The sequence below is a fragment of the Saccostrea echinata genome, unplaced genomic scaffold, assembly GCF_033153115.1.
Source record: "Saccostrea echinata isolate AGI-Se365-2 ecotype Australia unplaced genomic scaffold, CSIRO_AGI_Sech_v1 ptg000057l, whole genome shotgun sequence".
In the NCBI taxonomy this organism is placed as follows: domain Eukaryota; kingdom Metazoa; phylum Mollusca; class Bivalvia; order Ostreida; family Ostreidae; genus Saccostrea; species Saccostrea echinata.
The window spans coordinates 7358072-7379751 of record NW_026889806.1 but is presented as its reverse complement, the minus strand read 5'-3'; the positions used below and the strand labels follow the sequence as shown (position 1 = coordinate 7379751).

At 35.2% G+C, this 21680-nt stretch overlaps 3 protein-coding genes across 3 annotated transcripts; 1 reads left to right on the top strand and 2 right to left on the bottom strand.

Moving 5' to 3' along the window:
* Positions 1-348: 348 nt before the first annotated feature.
* Positions 349-5872, bottom strand: LOC133174218 (uncharacterized). Its single transcript, XM_061309292.1, has 5 exons — positions 5789-5872; positions 5433-5511; positions 4748-4893; positions 4413-4499; positions 349-1838 (listed from the first exon to the last, which is right to left on the bottom strand). Exons 1-5 carry the CDS (start codon positions 5838-5840, stop codon positions 1741-1743), a joined length of 462 nt encoding a protein of 153 aa, XP_061165276.1. The 5' UTR covers positions 5841-5872; the 3' UTR covers positions 349-1740.
* A 1845-nt stretch (positions 5873-7717) lies between these two features.
* LOC133174013 (alpha-amylase-like) lies at positions 7718-18005 on the top strand. Its single transcript, XM_061309055.1, has 7 exons — positions 7718-7794; positions 7983-8116; positions 8805-8956; positions 9110-10224; positions 10410-10616; positions 10794-11025; positions 17751-18005. The coding sequence occupies exons 1-7, from the start codon at positions 7743-7745 to the stop codon at positions 17974-17976; spliced, it is 2118 nt and encodes a 705-aa protein (XP_061165039.1). The 5' UTR covers positions 7718-7742; the 3' UTR covers positions 17977-18005.
* Positions 18006-19722: 1717 nt separating this feature from the next.
* On the bottom strand, positions 19723-21342 carry LOC133174147 (beta-1,3-galactosyltransferase 1-like). The gene has a single exon (XM_061309203.1). It carries the CDS (start codon positions 21056-21058, stop codon positions 19895-19897), a length of 1164 nt encoding a protein of 387 aa, XP_061165187.1. The 5' UTR covers positions 21059-21342; the 3' UTR covers positions 19723-19894.
* Between the last annotated feature and the right edge of the window lie 338 nt (positions 21343-21680).

The window sequence follows — 21680 nt, the reverse complement described above, 5'->3', positions numbered from 1 at the left end:
CAAATCTTATGAATTTTAAGAGATAGGGCATAAATAACTAGCTCTGATTTAACGATATATTGCACGTTTATAACTCCATGACAGTGCGTGTACTATCAACTGCTCTATATATATTTACCACGTAAACTGAAATTCATTGTATGATTTCTAATACCGACTCAATTCAAGTAAAGTTGTCGGCTGATACTGCAGTAGACTGCATCTAATCTGAGGGATAGTGGAAATGACGACGTATCAATTAATATAAAATATTAAGGCAATATTTCCCAGGAACTCTCTAATTGTTAATAAGCGTACAGTTCAGAGGTAATTTAAAATGTCCGTTTAATTACCTAATAAACACAAAAAGGCAAAATATAATTTATGACAGGGAAATAATTCATTTGATTCACATATAAGTCAAAATGTTTTGATGTTTATTATGACTATGAATACTATAAAAAGTACGTCTAATAAATTTGCATGAAAATTAGTATTGATAAAACAAGATGTGTTTGTGAAACACTGATGCCCCCGTATGGCAGCTTATGGCTAAGGTTAATGTTTCTCAAATGCAAGTCAAAGTCCAGAGATCAAAAATGTTGTTACCCAAAGAAAAGTCCTGCCTCAAGGAATATACATGTGAAAATGAAAACCCTAGCACCAACCGCTGAAAAGTAATGCTTAAAGTTTTTTTTCAAAAGAAAGTAAAATGTCAAGGTCAAAAGTAATGGTGCTCAAGGGAAGGTCTTGTCAAAAGAAATGCACATGCGAGATATGAAAGCCCTATAGCAATAACCATACAAAAGTTATGGACAAGATTAAAGTTTTTCAAAAGTAGGTCAAACTCAAAGGTCAAGGAAAAAAGTCCTTCTGTTGGTACCCAAGAGAAGGTCTTGTCACAAGAAATATACATGTAAAATATGAAAGTCATAGCACAAACAGTTCAAAAATGATGGCCAAGGTAAGTTTTTTAAAGTAGGTCAAATTCCAAGGTCAAAGGTCAAAATTGTTGAAGTTGAATAGAAGGTCTTGTCAAAAGGAATATACATGTACATGTGAAATATGAAAACCCTAGCATTAATTGTTCATAAGTTATGGGCAAGGTTATTATTTTTTTTTAAGTGGGTCAAATTCCAAGGTCAAGGTCAAAAATATTTATACCCAAAGAAAGGAGTTCTCACAAGGAATATACATGTGAAGTATGAAAGTCCTAGCACCAACTGTTCTAAAGTTATGGCCAAGGTTAAAGTTAGGTAAATTTTGCAAAAGAGAGTCAAACTCCAAGGCCAAAAGGTAAAATATGTTGGTACCCAAAAAAGGTCTTGTTACAAGAAATACACATGTGAAATATGAAAGCCATAGCTCCAACCAATCAAAAGTTATAGACAAGGTAAAAGTTTTTGCGAACAAAAAGACAGACAGACAGACGGACGGACAAACAGTGCAAAAACTATATGCCCCCGATCTTCGATTATGGGGGCATAAAAAACTACTTAGCATTCAAAACATAAAATCCTTCAGTGAGTAAAAATTAAAATCCAATAATATCAGTCAAATGATCTAAATACAATGATTGTTTATCATTCTTACGATATATCGGAACCATTCCAACGATCACATCATACACCATGAAAATACCCACTTCAAATGGCATATAAAGCTTTGTATTGTTTTTTTGACACGTAGAATTCAGTACGTTTTGGCACAATATATACTGGTATTTTATATGGCACTGTTGTCACGTGATAAATAACGTCATCACACCGGGTTGTCGATTGGTTGATTCTGTTGATTATTTCCCGTATTTTCCGACTGTTCTTCAACTTCTTCTATTTTGGTTTGTTGTCTTAGGGCAACTAGAGAAAAATACAAACTTAAAGTAAATTTGACGCTGATTTTGTTTTGGTATTTAGAGTAAAAAGCGTTTCAGAAATATGATATTTATTAAACAAATTATAAACAAAGCATAATTATTCGTCGTTTAAAGGATGCGTTAAGGGTTTTCCCTAAACGTATTCTTTAGTCCAAAGGACGACGACTCAAAAATCCGATTCTATTCTTTTTGAACAAACTCAGTAGCCATCACGTCTGTCCGTCCGTCAAACCATATATTTTGAGAACTGTTTGAGCTATATATCTAATATTTTACACGTGTTTTGCTTGGAAAAATTGGTTTTGTTTAAAAAAAAAAACAGGATTGACCTTTGAACTTTAGCTTTGACCTATACTTTTCATGATAAACCATATTAGTGCCGATGTACATATGTTCTTTGACCTTTGAGAGCTAAGTCTGCTATTTCAGTGTATTTGGCATGTTCACTGCTTACCGTAAGACATGTTGAAATATATCAGATTTACGTGACCTTTAACCTAGATTTTTTTTAAGAACACTCCGAACCGTTTAGTTAACTTATGTCTTATGAATTTTTAGAAGTTGTACTTTGGTAACTAGCATTTATAAACTTGTTTATAACCTCGAAGTATTAATTTACATTAACCGCACAAACTGAAATTTAAATGTATTCTGTTAGCAATCGGAACTTGGTCAACTGAGATAAAACCTCGGTTTTTCTCGACTTGAAGAAAAAGGCTACATGATGTTCCGATTGTTCCATTAGTTAAAATGAAACGGGATCGGTATACAGACTATCGATTGTGAATCTTAGTGATTGTTGAATTAATCTCATGGATAATAATTTTTATGCCAACTTAAGCGAGGATTCCAGGGCATATATTTTTTGCCCTGTCCGTCCGTCTGTCTGTCTGTCTAGCTGTCTGTCTGTCTGTTTGTCTACAAAAACTTTAGCCTTGACCATAACTTTTAATTGGATGGAGCTATAGCTTTCATATTTCACATGTTTATTCCTTGTGACAAGACCTTTCTTTTGGTACCATCATATTTGACTTTTTGGGTTAGGGTTAGAAATCCTTAAACTAACCCAGTTTTACAAAATTTTACCCAACTTTAACTTTGGCCGTAACTTTAGAACAGTTAGTGCTAGGGCTTTCATGCTTCACATGTGTAATCCTTGTGACAAGACCTTTTCTCTGGATTCAATTAACTTTGACCCTTTGACCTTGACCATTGAGTTTCACCTTCTTTTGGAAAACTTTAACCTTAGCCACAGCTTTTGAACAGTTGGTGCTAGGGCTTTTTACGTCATATGTGTATTTCTTGTTTAAGACCTTTCTTTGTATACCAAGAATTACAGCCCATTGACCTTGACCATGGAGTTTGACCTACTTTTGGAAAACTTTAACCTTGGCCATTAGTTTTGGACAGTTGGTATTAGGGCTTCACATATGTAATCCTTGTGACATGACCTTACTACTTTGACCCTTAGTCCTTGGAGTTCGACCTACTTTTGAAAAACTTTAACCTTGTCCATAACTTTTGAACAGTTGATGCCAGGGCTTTCATATTTCACATGTGTATTTCTTGTGAGAAGTCCTTTCCTTGGGCACCATTAATTTTGACCATTTGACCTCGATGTTTGACTTACTTTTGAAAAACTTTAACATTTTCCATATCTATTCAATGGTTGCTGCTTGGGCTTTCATATTTCACAGGTATATACCTCGAGACAAGACCTTACTTTGAGTACCAACATATTTGATTTGCACATGAGAAAGTTTAACCTTTACTATAAGTTGCCATACAGGGGCATCAGTTTTCACAAACACATTTTGTTTCCAATAAAATTTTCTCAGAAAAGGCCGATGTTGTTCTTGACTTGACGGGAAAGCCCGTGTGATGTTCGATTGTTCCGTTAATTCGGCATCGGTATACCGACTTAGGCTCGTGAATAAATAAACTCTTATGAATGGTTGATTATTTTTGATAAATTCAAATTAATTGTCCATTTGATTATGATTAATTATCACGGTCTTATAATCCATGGATTTTTCTTTCTTTGCAAGAACTTTAATGCTTGTATGAAATTTATTTTTTTTTAAAAAAGATCAGCCTTTGGTTTTATTAATGTATTTTAATGATGCTATATAGCAGGCGACACATGTCTTCCTTGGAACACTCTAGTTATATTAGATTCTACATGATAAAACAATGGAGGTGATACATAATGTAGTGAGACTTTTATGTGGAGGAAGAAGTTCTCTGTTAATTGATAGTAAGCATAAAGTTTTGATTAAGGTTCTATTGGATTTCATACTTACAGTCAATAGTATATTGAGAGACGGGAGTTATGGTAGATAACATTTACAGATAAGTAGAGAGATGGGTGCAATTGTAGATAACATTTAGAGTTAAGTGGAGAGAGAGAGAGGGTGTTATGATAGATTATACTTACAGTGAAGTGGAGAGAGAGAGAGAGAGTTATGGTAGATCATTGTTACAGTTAAGTGGAGAGGGAGGTGCTATGCTAGATCATTGCTAGGTTGAGAGATGTTCTCTGGTAAATTATACTTACAGGTAGGTGGGGGGAGTGGTGCTACGGTAGACCGACGTTTTTTGGGGTTGTTATCTGCTGTAGCTTGCCTGTTTATACCAACTGGAGCTAAAAAAGAAAAAATAAAAAATACAAACAAGTATAGACAATGTACTCTTTAGATAATTTTGCTATAAATGAAATTTTTACTTGTATACTGCAAGGAAATTTGTTAACTTTTCAATTACTCTATCAATGTAAATATGCCAGTATAATGTTGATTTTTTAGAAAATAATGATCAAAAATGATATATCATAAATATTTTAATTGATGTCATTGTTCTTCTCATTCCGAAGCTTTGGGTATGTAGGTTTACCTTTTTCCCACTGCGTCTGTGCGTCCTTGGTAAACTTGACAGCCTCCTTGGGGTTGTACCTTCTCTGTATACAGCAAATAAACACTCCTCCAGCGATTATCAACAAAACAATCCCCCCAAAAGTCGTCCCCACACCAATAGCTACCCTGGGGGAAGTTAATAGATTAAATCAAAATTCATCATTACCAAAGATTAAAAAATACACATAAAATACAAATCAAAACACTTTAAACATCAGTGAAATATAGGATATGCAATAAAATAATGCTAATTAGTTTCAAGATAGTGGAGCGCCTCTCTGTACAAGGTGCTTTGACTATGTGTTCTTATACGGTTTGACAGTATTACCTGCCCTGAAATGAACTGACTATGTTACCTCTTTCTTGAGGTCGCTTTACTAGTCTACTCCATCTTTGTTCTTATGTGGTTTGTCTACTTAATCTGTGTCATTAGGTACTTTGACTATTATGTTGTTATGTGGTTTGAGTTCTAAATGTTTGTCCTACTATGTTTGTCTCTGCACAAAGGTGCTTTGACAACTAATCTCTGAATACTTGTTCCTTATGTAGGGTTTTCCATCTTACTATCTGCTACTCTCTGGTTAAATTACATTACGTTTTCAGTCGCTTGGCTTTCTTTATGTTTTATGTGTAATTGTCCACAAGGTGAGTTATCCGGCACTTACTCATTTGGGCAGCAGGAGTTCCCACAGCAGCCATACTCACAGTAAAATAGGTTAGAACTGGCGGTACAATATTCGGCAACTGGAAATGAAAGGGGGGAGACATCAAAACAATGCAAAATAACTGAGTATTTTTAAAGATACCCCTATATCAATTATTGACTTTTACATTTCTCTGTTTTTAAAACATTTCAAACAATCTTAATTTTTTCTAAATTTAAAACAAAACAAACTTTTCTATTCCTTGTTTTATCTTGTACATGTATATACATGTTGAGATAGGCAAGAAATGTCCTCTTAATAAAACTCCTGTAGGGTGTTGTATCAGAAGTTACCTGCAGATGTAAACATTAACTTACCTGTAGCTGTAATTACTGAGAGGAAATAAACTGAGAAGAGAAACAGATACATTTTCCTTTAGTTGCCATGAACGCTATCGAACAAATTAACTTCCTGTTTTTAAATTCGGAATATATCGCGCTCGGCTGTACATATTGATTTTTAACTCATTTAAATAACATTGAAAAACTTATCCACTATAGCATGTACAATGTTTGTAAACATAGAATTGGGATTTAAAGGGAAAAAACCTCATATTGACTTTAAGGACCATACACTTGTACAAAAATAAATAAATAAATAAATAAATAAATAAATAAATAAATAAATAAATAAATAAATAAATAAATAAATAAATAAATAAACAATAAAGACTAATTTTGGCCCCTGACAGTAGATATATAAAAATTTACCGAGTTTTCTCTATTTCATCACAGGCATGTAAACAAGAAATGTGATAAATTGAAATGATTGCAATTGGGACACGTTTTTGTGAAGATAAAAAAAATTCGAGGTGCAAAATTTTTTTAAAAGTACTTCAAATTATATTTTTTTGCACAGAATCATAAATAAAATATAGTTCTATAAAGTTTGAACATCACTTTAGGGACCAAGAGCTGACTTTATTCTCATTTTAATCCCTCTCTCCGTTTACTTGTATTAACTTTAGTACGCCACATAATTTTTATTCTAGGTCTAGCTGTGCCATTTGTATGAATTTAGAGGAATTGTGTCTTGTAAGAAAAACATCTTCCTCGATAATTTCTCAATAATAAGGTTTAATTAAAATTTTGATAACTTCTCTTCAAAACATTAATCTACATATGTACAAGTTTATACAAAACTAAAATGTTATAAGAAACACGTGCGCTATTTTGAAATCCTTCCTAGACAGATGGAAAGGTCCTTAAATGTCGATTGTCTTTGGTCAACACTAATAAAAACATACAAAAGGTTCTCCACCTAACGCATATTATCAGTCCAAGTATAAAAGACTGTTCTAGCTTATAGCATGTTAATCAGTCCAAGTATGAAAGATAGTTTTGGCCTATAGCATACATGTACATGTACTAGAATCCAAGTATGAAAGACAGTTTTGGCCTATAGTATACATGCACTAGAATCCAAGTATACATGTATGAAAGTCATTCATTGTAACATTTTCCTTATTTTTTTTTAAATGATCTGATAAAGTGTGTCCGTTCTTCGTTCTTTATTCCAAGCGTGGTGTTATAGAATGTCGCTACAGCTTTGTTCGTTCATGTACATGTATGCGTCTAATCTCCAAGGCTTATATATATGTGTCCCAAAGACATTCATGGCTTAAAATCAGACCAAGTCTTCAAGTCTGACCATTTGATTCTTAAGGTGGGATTTTTTTTCGAGTCATATTATTTATTTTCATGCCAGTGAAAGACAGATATTTTTTTTCCAGATTATCAAGGACAGAATTTTTTTTTACTTCACTAGAAAATTTGACAAGTAAATAAAAAAAAGAAACAAAAACCAACCAAAATAGAAAAACAAATGCAAAACTCAAGAATTCTATCTTGTGGTAAGAGAGGGAGAGTGGGTGGGGGTGTAGTAGCAACAGATTAGGACAGCTTATTTTCTTGAAAGTTGAGGACAGATTATTCATTTTCAATATTTTCGAGGGCAGATTAATTATTTCCAAAATCTGCCTTCCCCTCCCCGTTAGAATCAAACAATCGCCCTCTTATTTAACTATAAATAAAGAAATGTTTAAATGTGGTTCACATTGTGTTCCGTTCCTATTTTTAACCCACGGGAAGAAGTAAACATACATACACCAGTCCTACATACTGTAACACTTCCAATTCTGCCATGACCAATATTAAAGATAACCCCTGGTGCAATGTTACTCTTGGTTCCGGTATTCTTCCAGTACAAAGGTCACTCTGTCTGATAAGACTTTACTGCGACACAAAAATTACGGGGGCCACGCTTGACGGAATGAAAGTTCCACTCACGACGACTCTGTGCCTCCTCCCGGTGGTGCTATCAGGTGGGAGTTAGTTGTGTTTGTTGACGTCAATTTCCCTTCACCAAAGTCCCACTTTCTTTTACTCATTTATATAAAATGTCCAACGTTATGATATAAAAGCACTTACATCACAGAGAAAACAGTAGGGAGGACATTTTAATTACGAAACGAGTTTTGACCGTATCTTGCTTTCTACCCTCTATTGACAGTGGTTCTGGGGGAGTATACGGACCCTCATTGTCAGGGTAAACAGGTGATCGTCCATCTGTTTGAGTGGAAGTGGTCAGACATCGCTAACGAGTGTGAGAGATTCCTAGGAAAGAAAGGATTCTGTGGTGTTCAGGTAAGAGAGGGTAAAAAGGTCAGACATTGCTAACTAATGTGAGAGATTCTAAGGAAAGAAAGGATTCTGTGGCGTTCAGGTATAGAGAGTGTAATGTGGTGGCAATAAGGGAATCTGTGGAGTCCATATAACAGTGGATTCTTTGGCCTCTTTGTAATGTGGTAGCCAGGTAAGAGTGGATTCCGTGGCCTCCATGAGAGAGTTTGTACCGTGGAGTGTAATGTGGTGGCCAGCTAAAAAGGGAATCTGTGGAGTCAATGAAAGAGTGGATTATGTGGCGTCCAGGTAAAGAGTGCAATGTGGAGTCCAAGTAAGAATGTGTTCTGTTGAGTCCATATAAGATTGGCATCTGTGCTAACTATAGGTACATGTAAGAATGGAATCTATGGAACCTAGGTATTGACTTACGGAAGGTCAATCCTAAAACAAACTCAAAGTAAATAATTAAAAGTTTCTATGAAGGGTATAGTGTCGAATAATTGTGCAAGTTTTCTACATATTTTTTTTAAAATTTTAGCCAAAAATCTAGATTGTATGCACATGTTTATAAAGTGAACATTAATATAATGCAAAATCCCGATGGGAAGGAGTGCTTTCTTTTGAAGGTCTTTGGTATAATCTTAGAGATTAAACTTAGAAGATACTTATCTCTCTTTTAAGTATAAAGGTATAATATTTCTGATTATAGGTTTCACCTCCAAATGAACACGTTGTGGTCACACACCCCATGCGACCTTGGTGGGAGAGATATCAACCGGTCAGTTATAAACTTCACAGCCGGGGAGGGACAGAAGCCGAATTCAAAGACATGGTCACGAGGTGTAAAAATGTCGGAGTCAGGTTAGAAAACCTAGAATTAGATAACATGTACATGCATCATTTTCAAACTGGTTTGAAGTGAATGGAAAGAGAATTTACTTTCAAGAGAAAATATTCATTCTTCTCAATTGGCAAAGATAGATCGACTAATTTAGTAAAGAACTATCTTTTCAGGGTGTATGTGGATTCTGTGATAAATCATATGGCGGGTCTGGGGAGGACGGGAACTGGATCAGGAGGCACCTCTTTCAACTCTGACAATTACGATTTCCCGGGGGTACCGTTCAGAAGGGAACATTTCAATTCCAGGGACAAGTGTCCCTCACACGACGGTAATGTTAACAATTACGGGGACCCTAACAACGTCAGGAACTGCTTCCTTGTGGGACTCACGGACTTGGATCAAAGTCAAGAATATGTAAGGAACAAAATAGCGGAGTTTTACAACCACTGTATCGACCTAGGGGTGGCTGGATTTAGGATAGATGCTGCAAAGCACATGTGGCCTGGGGATATCAAAGCCATTCAAGACAGAACTAAGGACCTTCCAGAGGGAGGCAGACCGTTTTTCTATCACGAAGTCATTGATCAAAATGATGGAGCAATAAAAGTCGGAGAATACACAGCACTGGGATACGTAACGGAATTCAGATATTGTCAGAAGATCGCAGAGGGGATACGTAATTTCGGAATGCTTCACGGAGTCTATGATCCCGGATGGGGAATGACTGACAGTGCTCACGCCTTTGTGTTTGTCGATAACCATGACAACCAAAGAGGACACGGAGGGGGCGGGAATCTCATTACTCATAAATCACCACGTGACTATAAAATGGCGGTTGCTTTCACCCTAGCATACAACTATGGATTTACCCGCGTCATGAGCAGTTATTATTTCCATGGCTCGGACGAGGGTCCTCCCCATAATGCTGACTACTCAGCAAAAGACGTTACCATTAATGCTGATGGTTCCTGTGGAAATGGATGGGTATGTGAACACAGGTGGAATCCAATAGCCAACATGGCGGCCTTCAGAAACGCCGTGGCAGGAACCGGTGTCAGTCACTGGAGGAATCAAAATGAGGAAGTGTCGTTTGCTCGTGGACAGAAAGGTTTCTTTGCCATGGCTAAAAGTGGACACATGGACAGAACTTTACAGACGGGACTACCAGCCGGAGAATATTGTGAACTTGTTTCAGACTGCCAGAAGAAGATCACAGTAGATGGTAGTGGTAACGCCCACATCGTGATTGACAACAGTGCAGAACCAATCATAGCCTTCATTGTTGGTGAGTTATTTTTATTTAATAATTTTTTATGATCTCAATTTTACACGAATCATGTAATACTCAAAAGGTCCCAAAATCCCCAAAGGAATCAAAATGAACATGCTATAACATAATGAAAATAAATAATTGTGAAATAACTAATAAATTTATAAAAAAAAAAATTAGTTAATGTTGTTCTGAAATAGGTGGTCCGAGTGGTCCAACAGGTACATTAGGAGGCGGATCTAGCGGAACAGGCGGTCACCATGTGTCATCAGCACCCGCTACATCAGCGCCATCTGTTGGTCCCGCCCCACAAGGATGGGCGCGTACTGTTATCATGATTGAGAAAGAGACGAATCCGGGACAGGATCTGTTTATTCGAGGAGGGATCGATCATAGTCATAGACAAGGTATAAAACCTTACTAGAGCCACATTCAGCTTACAATAAAGAAGTTGCTTATCACAGATATTTCTGATCTATACTTCTTTTATTCATATCACGGAAAGCATGGTTATGTCATAACATAAAGAAAATGTATATGAAATTTTAAAAGCTTTTTATAAATTAGTGATTTTGTTTCAAAAGGATGCACGAATGATGCTGCGACCAGCGCGTGCGCAATAGCGATAAGGACTAACAATTTGGGAAGCTCTGCACACTATGCCCCCTACAACACGTGGAGCACTGGTGATCGTCATCTTGACTGGTATGGAATGGAGGCTGGTCAACATAGTTACCATGGCAAATCTCCTTCCGGAACCCCAGCTTCCTGGACAACTAACGTGAAAGGGCAGTCGGGGTATAGTCCACTCAATACGTAAGTTCTGTTTTTAACTGTACGGGGCATATCAGACAAGCAAGTCTGATTGAGGGATTTCATTTATAAGTCGAAGAAGAAAACTGGAAGAACTGCTATATACAACATTTCTAGAATTAGCTGTGCCGTGTTTAAGAACTTTAAAATATTGTCAGATCAATTTTAATTTCACGATTTCAAAACAGTTAGAGTAGCAAAAGAGGTGCATTAGAACACTTAACTTTCATATCAGCAAAGATGAGGGTTCTTAGTTCACATGAACCAGAGGCTCGAGTGAGTTTTTGTTTTGTTTTGTTTTTTTATCAAAATGAGTCTTAAGTATCAATCTGTGAAGTATCCCGTGTTTTCTATCAACTTTTCTTTTTTTTTTTTAATTTTCTACAGTACCGCAGGCTTATTTTACTTAGAGTACCCTTTAATATGTAAAGGGGTTTTATAGTGAGTCAATCGAAAAAGAAGAAACCGTTCAAAAATCTGTAATTGAAAATCTACAAGGCCCAAACTCTGTCAGTTACTCGAACCAAGAACAATTGCTAAACAGTGAACAAAGGCAAATTGTATCAGCCTCAATGCATGACTTTGAGAGATTTCAAGAAAGTATGGTCCTGGCTTTAGAGGAATTAAGCAAATCACACTCTGGACTTGTGAAAACGTTAGAAACAAGACTCTTAAAAGACCTGGAATCGCTTCAAACTACAGTTAGTACTCTTACTTCAGCCGTTGAAAACTTGAACAGCCAGAACAGTAAAATGTCAACAACACCGAGTAAATCGAAAAACCCTGAAAATGAAATAAACTCAATAAAAAATAAGCTTAAGAAGTCAGATGAAATCAGGAATGACCTTCAAATAAAAGTTGCAAATCAACAACTTGAATTAGAAAACAAGGAGCCACAACTTAAAAATGAAAAAATCATGCATAATACATGCAAACACCAACTCCTTGACATGCTAGAAGCAAACAAGTCAGAAAGCTCTACATTAGTGGAAAAACTGAAAAGCAAAAATGAGGAGTTACTTAACATGGAAAATGAAAACACACATCTCAAAGAAAAAAATGAGGCACTTTTTAAGGAGATTCTAGGTTTGAAGATGCATATTTCCAGTATGGAATCCAACAATGAGAAGTTTACACAGGTAGGAGATAGGAAAATTGAAGAAAATCACTCTTCCCATATGAGCTTCATAAGGGAAATCAAACTTCTCCTAAGGCAAAACCCCCTAAACCCAAAGTCCTGTTGGTGGGGACTTCTAACACGAAGAAGATTAATCCAGACATTCTTAGTTCATCATTTAAAACGACAAAAAAACTTGCTTATACAACTGAAGAAACTAGGGATACCATATTAAGATATGAGGAAGCAGTACCAGATGTTGTCGTTCTTCATCACCTCACTAATGATGTAAAGACAAAAAGTCCTGAGATTTGTGTTAACGAGACAGAAGAAATTGTCAGCACCATCACTCAAAAATGGTCAGCCAAAGTGGTTCTGTCGCTATGTACTCCTCGTAAAGATGACGAATTACACAGTGCAAATAGTGCTCTGATCAATGCCCTTCTAAAGAAAAAATACAAAGATGAATCATTTGTGTATATTAGTGATAACAAACATGTCTACTAGGCATGCCAAAGTCCTAGAAAGAGACAATGTCTATCTTACACAAGATAGTGTTGCCATGTTAGCCTCCAACATAAGAAGATCAACCCTTCCAGCATTAGGAATTGAGCAGTCTCCAATTCAGATGGAAAAAGACCAAGGCTCTCGCTGTGCTTCACCAAAGAAGATGTACACGTACCATCGGAGATCGCGAAACTACCAGTACGCACCATCTGGACCATGGGAAAGGAGATCTTACCAACCTGCCAGCTATGGCTTTAACTATAATTACTAACTTTTTTCTATCATCTTTTTAGGTTTTACCTATCAGTTACACAGATGATATATATAAACAATGCTATGTGTTCTACTCCAGTATATGAATTAAAGTAATACACTTGGTGCACCTGTACTCATGACCATCATGTTTATTTTCAACTCCCTTTTTTTTTCTCACATAATGTTGCTAGAATATATAATGTTTTATATGTATTGAAGGATGTTGTACCTTTTCTCTTGATTTGGGTTTGGAAATTTGGTAGTTTTTATTTAGAATGTATCAGATGTACAGCAAGACAAATGTTAAATGTGCTTTTTGGAATATTGGAGGATTGATATCAAAAGGTATGAACAAAATGGATGATGAGCTTTTTCTATCAAGAATTATGGATAAAGATTTAGTATTTCTTGTGGAAACACACATTGGACCTGATACAATTGTTATACATGATGATTTTTACTGCCATACAATATGTAGAAGTAGATCTAATAATGGCAGATACTATGGAGGAATATCAATATTAATTAAGCATGAGATTAAAGATCATGTCTCTATAGTAAAAAATACATGTAGTGAATACCAGTGGATCAAATTAGAGAAAACTTTTTTTCAATTTTGATAGAGATTTGTATATATGTACTGTATACAATCCCCCTGAAGGATCACCTGCAATTACAAAAAATAATATTAATATTTTGGAGCTTGTACAGAAAGATATTTTTCATTTTAAAGATTTAGGAAATATAATGCTTTGTGGAGATTTTAATGCTAGAACAGGAAGCGCAGTTGACTATATATTTGATGATAACATTCAATATTTACCTTTATTTGAAACATATAAAATTGATAATGATATTTCCAACAGAGTTAATAGGGAGACTTGCATGGATAAAAGAGGAAAAGAACTAGTAGATTTTTGTATTGCAAACCAACTCCGTATTATGAATGGAAGATGTTTTGGTGACATCTTTGGAAATTTCACTTGCCATAATTATCATGGTAGTAGTGTTGTTGATTATCTTTTAACTGATGAAGAAACTGTACAACATATTTTGTTTTTTGAAGTATCAGATTTTATTTCCACATTATCTGACTGCCACTGTATGTTGTCATGGAATATTTTTTCTCAATATGGTTCTACTAATAGAGAAAATAGTATAGATAATAATCAATGCAAGACCCATTCATCCTTTAAATGGGGAGAAGACTCTGCTATGAAATTTATAGAAGCATTACAGTCCCAAAAAATAAAAGACAATTTTGATAACTCCATGAGCATCAATGACATAGAGTCTATAGAATCAAGTGTAAAAAGTTTAAAAGATTCCCTGGAAGCTGCAGCCATTATGTCATTAAAACCAAATTTACCTAAAAATAAAACATGTAAAAGTAATAAAAGCCCTGCTAAACATAAAAATAAATGGTTTGATAATGAGTTGATACATATGCGTTCAAAACTAGTAAGGAAGTGAACTCTATATGGCCACAATCCTAGAAATATTTATGTTAAGAATCAATATTATAGAGCGTATAGAATTTATAACAAACTACGAAAACAAAAATTTAGAACATACCATTGTAATATTATTAACAAGCTAAATACATGTGTACTTTAGGTTCAACTGATCCAAAAAAATATTGGAAACTTATAGGGGAATTAAGAAATGGAAACAAAGGCACAATTGATACATCAATCTCTAATAATGATTGGATAAACCACTTCAAAAAATTGAATAAAACTCATGAGGATTTTTATGATCAAGATCAGTTTCTCAAAGACCAACTAAAACAAACTGAGGAAACATCAACACCCATTTTTAATGAACTTGACTACAAAATATCTTGGAATGAAATAAATAAAGCAATCAGCAAACTAAAAAATGGTAAGGCAGCTGGGCCTGACAGAATTTGTAATGAAATGTTGAAACATGGTCAAATGTTTCTTATACCAGTCTTACTGAAAATCTTTAATGCTTGCTTATCTCTTGGCTATTATCCTTCTTCATGGTGTGAAGGATACATCACTCCAGTATACAAATCTAACAACACTAATGATCCCAACAATTATAGAGGAATCACAATTACCAGCACAATTGGCAAGCTTTTTAATTATATTCTTAACTCAAGACTAGATAAAATTTTTACAATGTAATAAAAAAATCAATCCATGTCAGATAGGATTTACAAAACAAGCTAGAACTTCAGATCATGTTTTTGTTTTGAAAACACTTATTGAAAAATATTGCAAATCAAAACAAGGGAAACTATATGCTTGCTTTGTTGACTTTCATAAGGCCTTTGATAGTATAAACCATGCTGGTTTGAAACTTAAACTATTAAAAGCAGGTATCAGCACAAAATTTTACTCAGTTGTTAAGGAAATGTATTCTAAAAGCTATTCGTCTATTAAACTGGGTAACAAATTAATTGGTCACTTTCACACATACAATGGGGTTAGACAAGGCGATAACTTGAGTCCAAACTTATTCAAGATTTACCTTAATGATCTACCTAATTATCTATCAAATTCTGAAAGTTTTGTAAAATTAAACAATGATTCATCTACATCTATTCATTGTCTCATGTATGCTGATGACATGGTGCTTCTCTCCCCCACCGCTGAAGGTCTACAAGAAAAACTCAATATACTAAATACATACTGCAAGGACTGGTGTCTCAAAGTTAATACACAGAAAACAAAAATTATAGTCTTCAATTCATCTGGCAAGCACATCAAAATCCCCTTCCATCTGAATAACAACAATATCGAATGTGTTAAACAGTACAAGTATTTGGGTCTGACAGTTAATGCATCTGGAACACTAACTAGCGCTAAAAATGATTGTTGTAATAAAGCAAAAAAAGCCTATTTCAAACTTCAAAAAGACTTTCTCTCATTTAATCCTTCAGTTAAAACTGCTTTAAATGTGTTTGACCACACTATTAAACCCATTACTCTGTACGGTTCAGAGTTATGGGTTTTTTTTTACCCATCAACTTCCAAATTTAAGAGAAATCCAAATATAACATTAGATAAAATATACCAAAGTTTAGAAGGCGAAAGTTTGCATCTTAAATTTTACAAACATTTATTAGTGGTTCATAGTAAAAGCAGCAACTTTGCTGTAAGATCTGAGGTAGGACGATTGAATGTACACTTTGATGTCATTAAAAATATGTTGTTATATTGGCATAGATTAGAGAATCTAGATGGGGAATTTCCCTTACTTAGTGAGGCTTATAAATGTTCCAAAACACTACACCAAAATGGAGTTACTTCATGGTATTCTTGCATTAACTTCTTACTTAACCATATTGATATTAAACTTAGTGATGTTTTAGGTATGTCACTCCCACGGTTTAAAATAAACTTGAAAAGAATATTACTTAACTTCTATAAAATTACATGGGAAAAAGACAGGAATTTGCATAAAGATGGTAAATTATCTACCTTCACATGCCTAAAGATTAAATTTTGTTTTGAACCCTATCTAGATATTTTAACAAACAAACAACATAGATCAGTCATAACAAAGTTACGAATATCAGCTCACAGGCTTAAAATTGAAATTGGCCGATATCAAAAAATACCTAAAGATGAACGATTTTGTTCCCTTTGTGATCACAAGGAGATTCAGGATGAAATTCATTTTCTCCTTGTATGTCCTCATTTTAGTGTACAAAGACTTGAACTCATAAATATTTGTAATAATAAATGTAAAAATTTTCAGTCCCTATCATATGATAATCAATTTCTTTGGCTCATGACTAATGAAGACCCTGAGATCCTAAGATCTCTTGCTAGATTCCTTGATAATCTACCTTAACTGAAAAATTTAAATATATTTGGGGATGTATATACATGTAGGAATGGCAATATATCATCTCTTCTGTTCTTTGATATGAATATACAGCCTGTATGTATCTTTCCAGTTACTTGACTATATATTATTATTATATTACAATATGTATCTCTTGTAGATGCATTTATCAATGATTATACAATCAAGCACTGCTCATTATATTTAAAATCATGTTTATTCTATCATTTGGATCTTCCTCCTTAATTCTTTGTTTCATGTTTGTAAATCTTTTTTGCTCCTCCGGGGGCCCAAATTGGACTAATAAATCTTGTATCTTGTATAGCTTTTAACTTAAGGACCACATTCTTTATCATGGATAAATAATTCAGCAATACAATGTCATGTAAAAATTCGGTGGTGCGTCATTTGAAAATGCACTGGGCCATAAAGGAAAAAAACAGGAAAAACTTCAGTCTTTAGCATTAGTTTGCAAGCATCCTTTTGTACCTTCAAGTTGTACAAATCTTATTCCTTCTTTGTGGGTGGGGCCTCAGTAAGGGTTAACATTTTGAAAGAAATAGATTCCCGCAGGAACAACAAGGCGTTACTTTGTATAAGATATAAAGACTTAGTCAATATGCTATAAAACCACGGGTTTTATGGCCGCAATGAGGGTGTCATATATCTAATATACATTTATTTGTAAGGAAGATAAGTATGACTCTGATTATTATTATACCACTTGGGCGTTTTGTTTGTTATGATCGGCTTTAGACGATCACCGTGGATTCCACGTGACATCCGGCAAATGTATCCATTCGCACACACATGACGTGACGGACTTCTTAACTTTACGCTAACAGTTCTAAGGAACCTTTTTCATGCATTTTCTTTGAGATGCAAACCTTTATAGTTATACACTTACATGATGAATAAACTCACGTACGTATTGACCAGCTACGACAAGCACTATTGGTTATATTTTTTCTTGCAATGATTAGGTACGGCATGCACTATTGGTTAATTTTTTCCTTACATTGCTTAGGTACGGCATGCATTATTGGTTAATTGACGTACAGATGGACTGCTCTCAGACAGAAAATGGTTGGTTTGAATTCAAAGCCGTAGTCAACGGCCAGTGGGAGGGGAACATACATGGACAGAATTGTGGGAGCCCCCCTTATCCCTCCCAGAACCACTGGGCCAAGTGTGGGTATAAGAACGTCTATCATTTCAACAGTGGACGGTGTGAAATCACTGACCTCAGCTGAGAAAATGACGGAGGATATTATATGTTGGTTATATATTTTGAGATTAAAAATTTTTACCCACCAAAGTCACCCTTTGGTCATTTATATTTTGCATTTTTAAGCAATATATGTCTTATAAATGTTTTATAAATAGGCTACTACAAGCACAAATAGAGCTTGAAACTAAAAAGCGATAAATTGATCATTTTCTATAATTATAGAACCTGGACAAAGTTCTACACAAGTATTGGTTTTCCAAAAAAAAAAAAAGTCTGACTGAGTCAAATGAATTATTGCGCTTAAAATCAAGAAAGCTTAAATTCAGAGTAATGAACATTAATCAGGGTCCAGAAATATTGGTCCTTTTGTAAATAAATCCATGAAGTATCATCAACAGAAAATGGGACACGGACTTGAATTTATTCTATACATGACTTCTTTTTTAAGCAAGGATTTAAAAATGTTATGACAAATTAATATCTACACATAAATGTGTAAAACGTTTGGATAATTATCAAATATTGAAAAAGTTAATTTCTTCCATTTGAGCTAACATCTTTGCACTTTAACAAAAGAATGTTCAGCAACGTTTCACGTCTATATTTTCTTGAATTAAAAATGTCCGCAATTAATTAATATATGTAGACTGAAATTCTGAAGTCAGAAAGGCTCAGTATGTATTGAAAATAAATAAAAATCCAGAGTTAATATGATAAGGATATTTGATACATGTTGACCTGACCATCTCTATTCTTTTGAGAGTGGCTAAATGTGTAACCTGTTATGCAAATCGGATTTTTCACAATAATGATATCAGTTAAAATCTAATGCTCTGCTCTTGATTAGACATTAAGCCGTTTCCATTAATCTCCATGCTCTACAATTGAAAGTAAAAGCTGAACACGATTCATAAAAGGAGCCCCGGAGAATTATCTTTGTCCGCCATATTAGTCTTCTCAAGACTGTCCTTCTCCAGTCACTATTTATGTCTCAGTTTTGTTCAGAGTTCAATGTGTTTTACTTAATGAAAGGATTTCTCCTTCGTTGTCATTGTGATATACTAGGGCGCGACAAAAATATCTTCTGTTTGCGTATGCCAAAAAAAAGTTACCAACTATATTCCATATCAATTGCACTCAATGATACAAAGTGAAATAAGCACAAATGCACGTTCAATGCAATAAAACGTAAACAAAAAGGACAATGTAAGATATACATGTACCACGTAAAAGCAATGCGGTGTAACGCATGCAAAGGGTTTATATACCCCAGTGCTAATATAGGAGATAGTAAAATTATATATGACGTATATGCCAATTTACGAGTCGTATTCAGCTATAGGATAGTATGAAGTTTCCAAGATCGAGTTACATTGTATCAGAAAAATGCTATTGAACGACTTATCCAATGACTAAATTCAGTACTGTCTGACGCCAAGACGTCAGATAATATATTTAAAAACATCCATAATGGAATAATTTTCTCCCTAAATGCTGCCAACTGCTTAATAATTCATCAAATATGCAACTTTGAGACAACATCTATAACTGCATCCAATTGCAGGCGCGGATCCAGGATTTTTACGTTAGAGCGGGGGGGGGGGGGGGGGGGGGTAGATGGCGAGGGGTCTGGGTACAGCGGAGGTCCCCAGCAGGACAAGGGGAGGACGAACCAGATCTCAAATAGAGGGAGAGCTCGCCGGGAGCCTGAATCCGGACTTGAATTGCAAATCTCTGACCTCCTCAGAAGTTCATTAAAATAGTTCAATTAACAAAATCATAACATTTTTAATACTCAGTATAATTGAAACAGTACTGTATTTCTCATAATTACTACAATAAATGGAAAATTTTGATTTTTCCGCTACTTTGAATAATATTTAACATTAAAAGCAAACTTTCAACGAGACACTTTTAGGAACTGTTCTAGAAATATCACTTTAGCATTTGAGATTCCATACATGTCTCAATTGCTGTGGACTCACTTGGTGGGATGTTATAATACCTGGGCCTTTATAAGCACAGGATATAGGTATAAAATGGGGGTTAAATCCGGGTATTCGTGTAAAAGAAAACCCCAGTTTATTTAAACACAGTCCAACATAGATATCCTCAAGATGAAAGAATGGTATATGCTTAGAGATGTCGAACACTTTTTTGGCTACCGCCATGCTCGTGACGTAGCCCGTACCAGAACAGTAACCATGGTATTTGGCGTGGGGATACATTGCTAAGGAGACGTACCACTTTGACCCTTTGTCCCTAACAGGGTTTGCTGACTGAACACAATACCCTCCTACAGAACGCTGAAGTATATTCTTATGTTTATCCACAACAACCATCAATGAGTTGAGATTTACGAACATATCATCGTCAGTTTTCATTATAAACTCGGCTTTTTGGCAAGATGTGGTGGCCCATCGAAAAGCCATCATCGTTTTAAGAGTCAGGTTATTGTAACTATCTACAAAGTCTTCCTGTATGATGTCCCGATAGGTGGCGCTCTCCGTTTCCAAGGCAACTTGGAGAGTTTTATCAGAAGTCATTCCGAGTAAGAATGCATAGCGCACCTGTCCGGTGTTTTCCCGGAATTGACTGAGCCATGTTTCTCGAATGGCCTTTCTCTTCTCTGTGTTTACATGGACCGTAGCAATCAATACAATTACTTTAATGGAGGAATTGCCAGACTGACAAATATCCACATTGTTGAGAATAAAGTCAAACCTGTGTTCAAAACAGGCCTTACATTCACTAGGTCTAGCTGTACTGCGCGGTGGGCCTTTACTTGTTAACTTTATTTGTCGGATTTCCGTTGTTTTGTGGTTTGTTACACTGTTTCGGGTCGATTGTAGAATACGTACTGTGCTTGTCTGAAAGCTGATTACGTCCACGTGAGAGTTGTTTATAGAAATTGTTGACACGTCCCTATTATTTTCTCCAATGTACGTGGATACAAATATATGTAACCGTCTGGACACGTCAAGTAAGGAATTTAAATGTGTGTTAGCGTATATAGTGCTAAGCAGGACGAGTATAGATAACGTGGCCAGTATATAGACCATTGTAGAGGCGCTCAGCACCCCCATAAGTCGGGATTTCGACATGGTCCGGTTCCACTTTCTAATTATCCATTCCAGAAGAATTGATCGATTTTCCTACTTCCAGAATTAGTTTGTCGTGACTAGCAGGTGATCATATCCTTCACATAACAGATACACATAGGAATAAACACTAAACACAGTGAACTCAGAACTGTCATGTACACACACCGTAAGAAGTTTAAACGTGTAATTGCTGGTCATTTTTCTCCTATACACCCGGTAGTTCGATCATGGGTCAATGGTTTGAGCGCTAGACCCTGAATCGACCGGCTTTGTCAGATAAGTCCTATATATTTAAATTTATTTTCTATTTTAAACTCCATATATCTGGTGAATATTGAAAGGAGGAAGATTTAACAATGGAAATAACCTGACCAGGTAAAAACTTGCATACCTGGGCAGGAAGAATGCACAATGGATGTCATGCATAATGGATAATATGCGTCATTTAATGATTTTGTCGATTTTTTCCTCCCCAAAATATTGAGTATTCTTTAAGCATGGAAGGTATTATTACAAAAAGGGAAAATGAGATCATTTTCTCTTTTGAATCGTTATCTTTTATCGATCGTGAAAAAAAATATCCCTTTAATGCATCAATATAATATTAACCAAGACCTCTCTG

Bases quoted from the DNA above. Each gene is read 5' to 3' on its own strand.
- LOC133174218 (XM_061309292.1), bottom strand. From the start codon at position 5,840: ATGTATCTGTTTCTCTTCTCAGTTTATTTCCTCTCAGTAATTACAGCT. The intron at 5,512-5,788 runs GTAAGTTAATGT...TTTCATTTCCAG, and splicing joins CTCAGTAATTACAGCTACAG to TTGCCGAATATTGTACCGCC. The intron at 4,500-4,747 runs GTAAACCTACAT...TTTCTTTTTTAG, and splicing joins ACAGACGCAGTGGGAAAAAG to CTCCAGTTGGTATAAACAGG.
- LOC133174013 (XM_061309055.1), top strand. From the start codon at position 7,743: ATGAAAGTTCCACTCACGACGACTCTGTGCCTCCTCCCGGTGGTGCTA. The intron at 8,957-9,109 runs GTTAGAAAACCT...CTATCTTTTCAG, and splicing joins TGTAAAAATGTCGGAGTCAG to GGTGTATGTGGATTCTGTGA. The intron at 10,617-10,793 runs GTATAAAACCTT...TTGTTTCAAAAG, and splicing joins CGATCATAGTCATAGACAAG to GATGCACGAATGATGCTGCG.
- LOC133174147 (XM_061309203.1), bottom strand. From the start codon at position 21,058: ATGTCGAAATCCCGACTTATGGGGGTGCTGAGCGCCTCTACAATGGTC.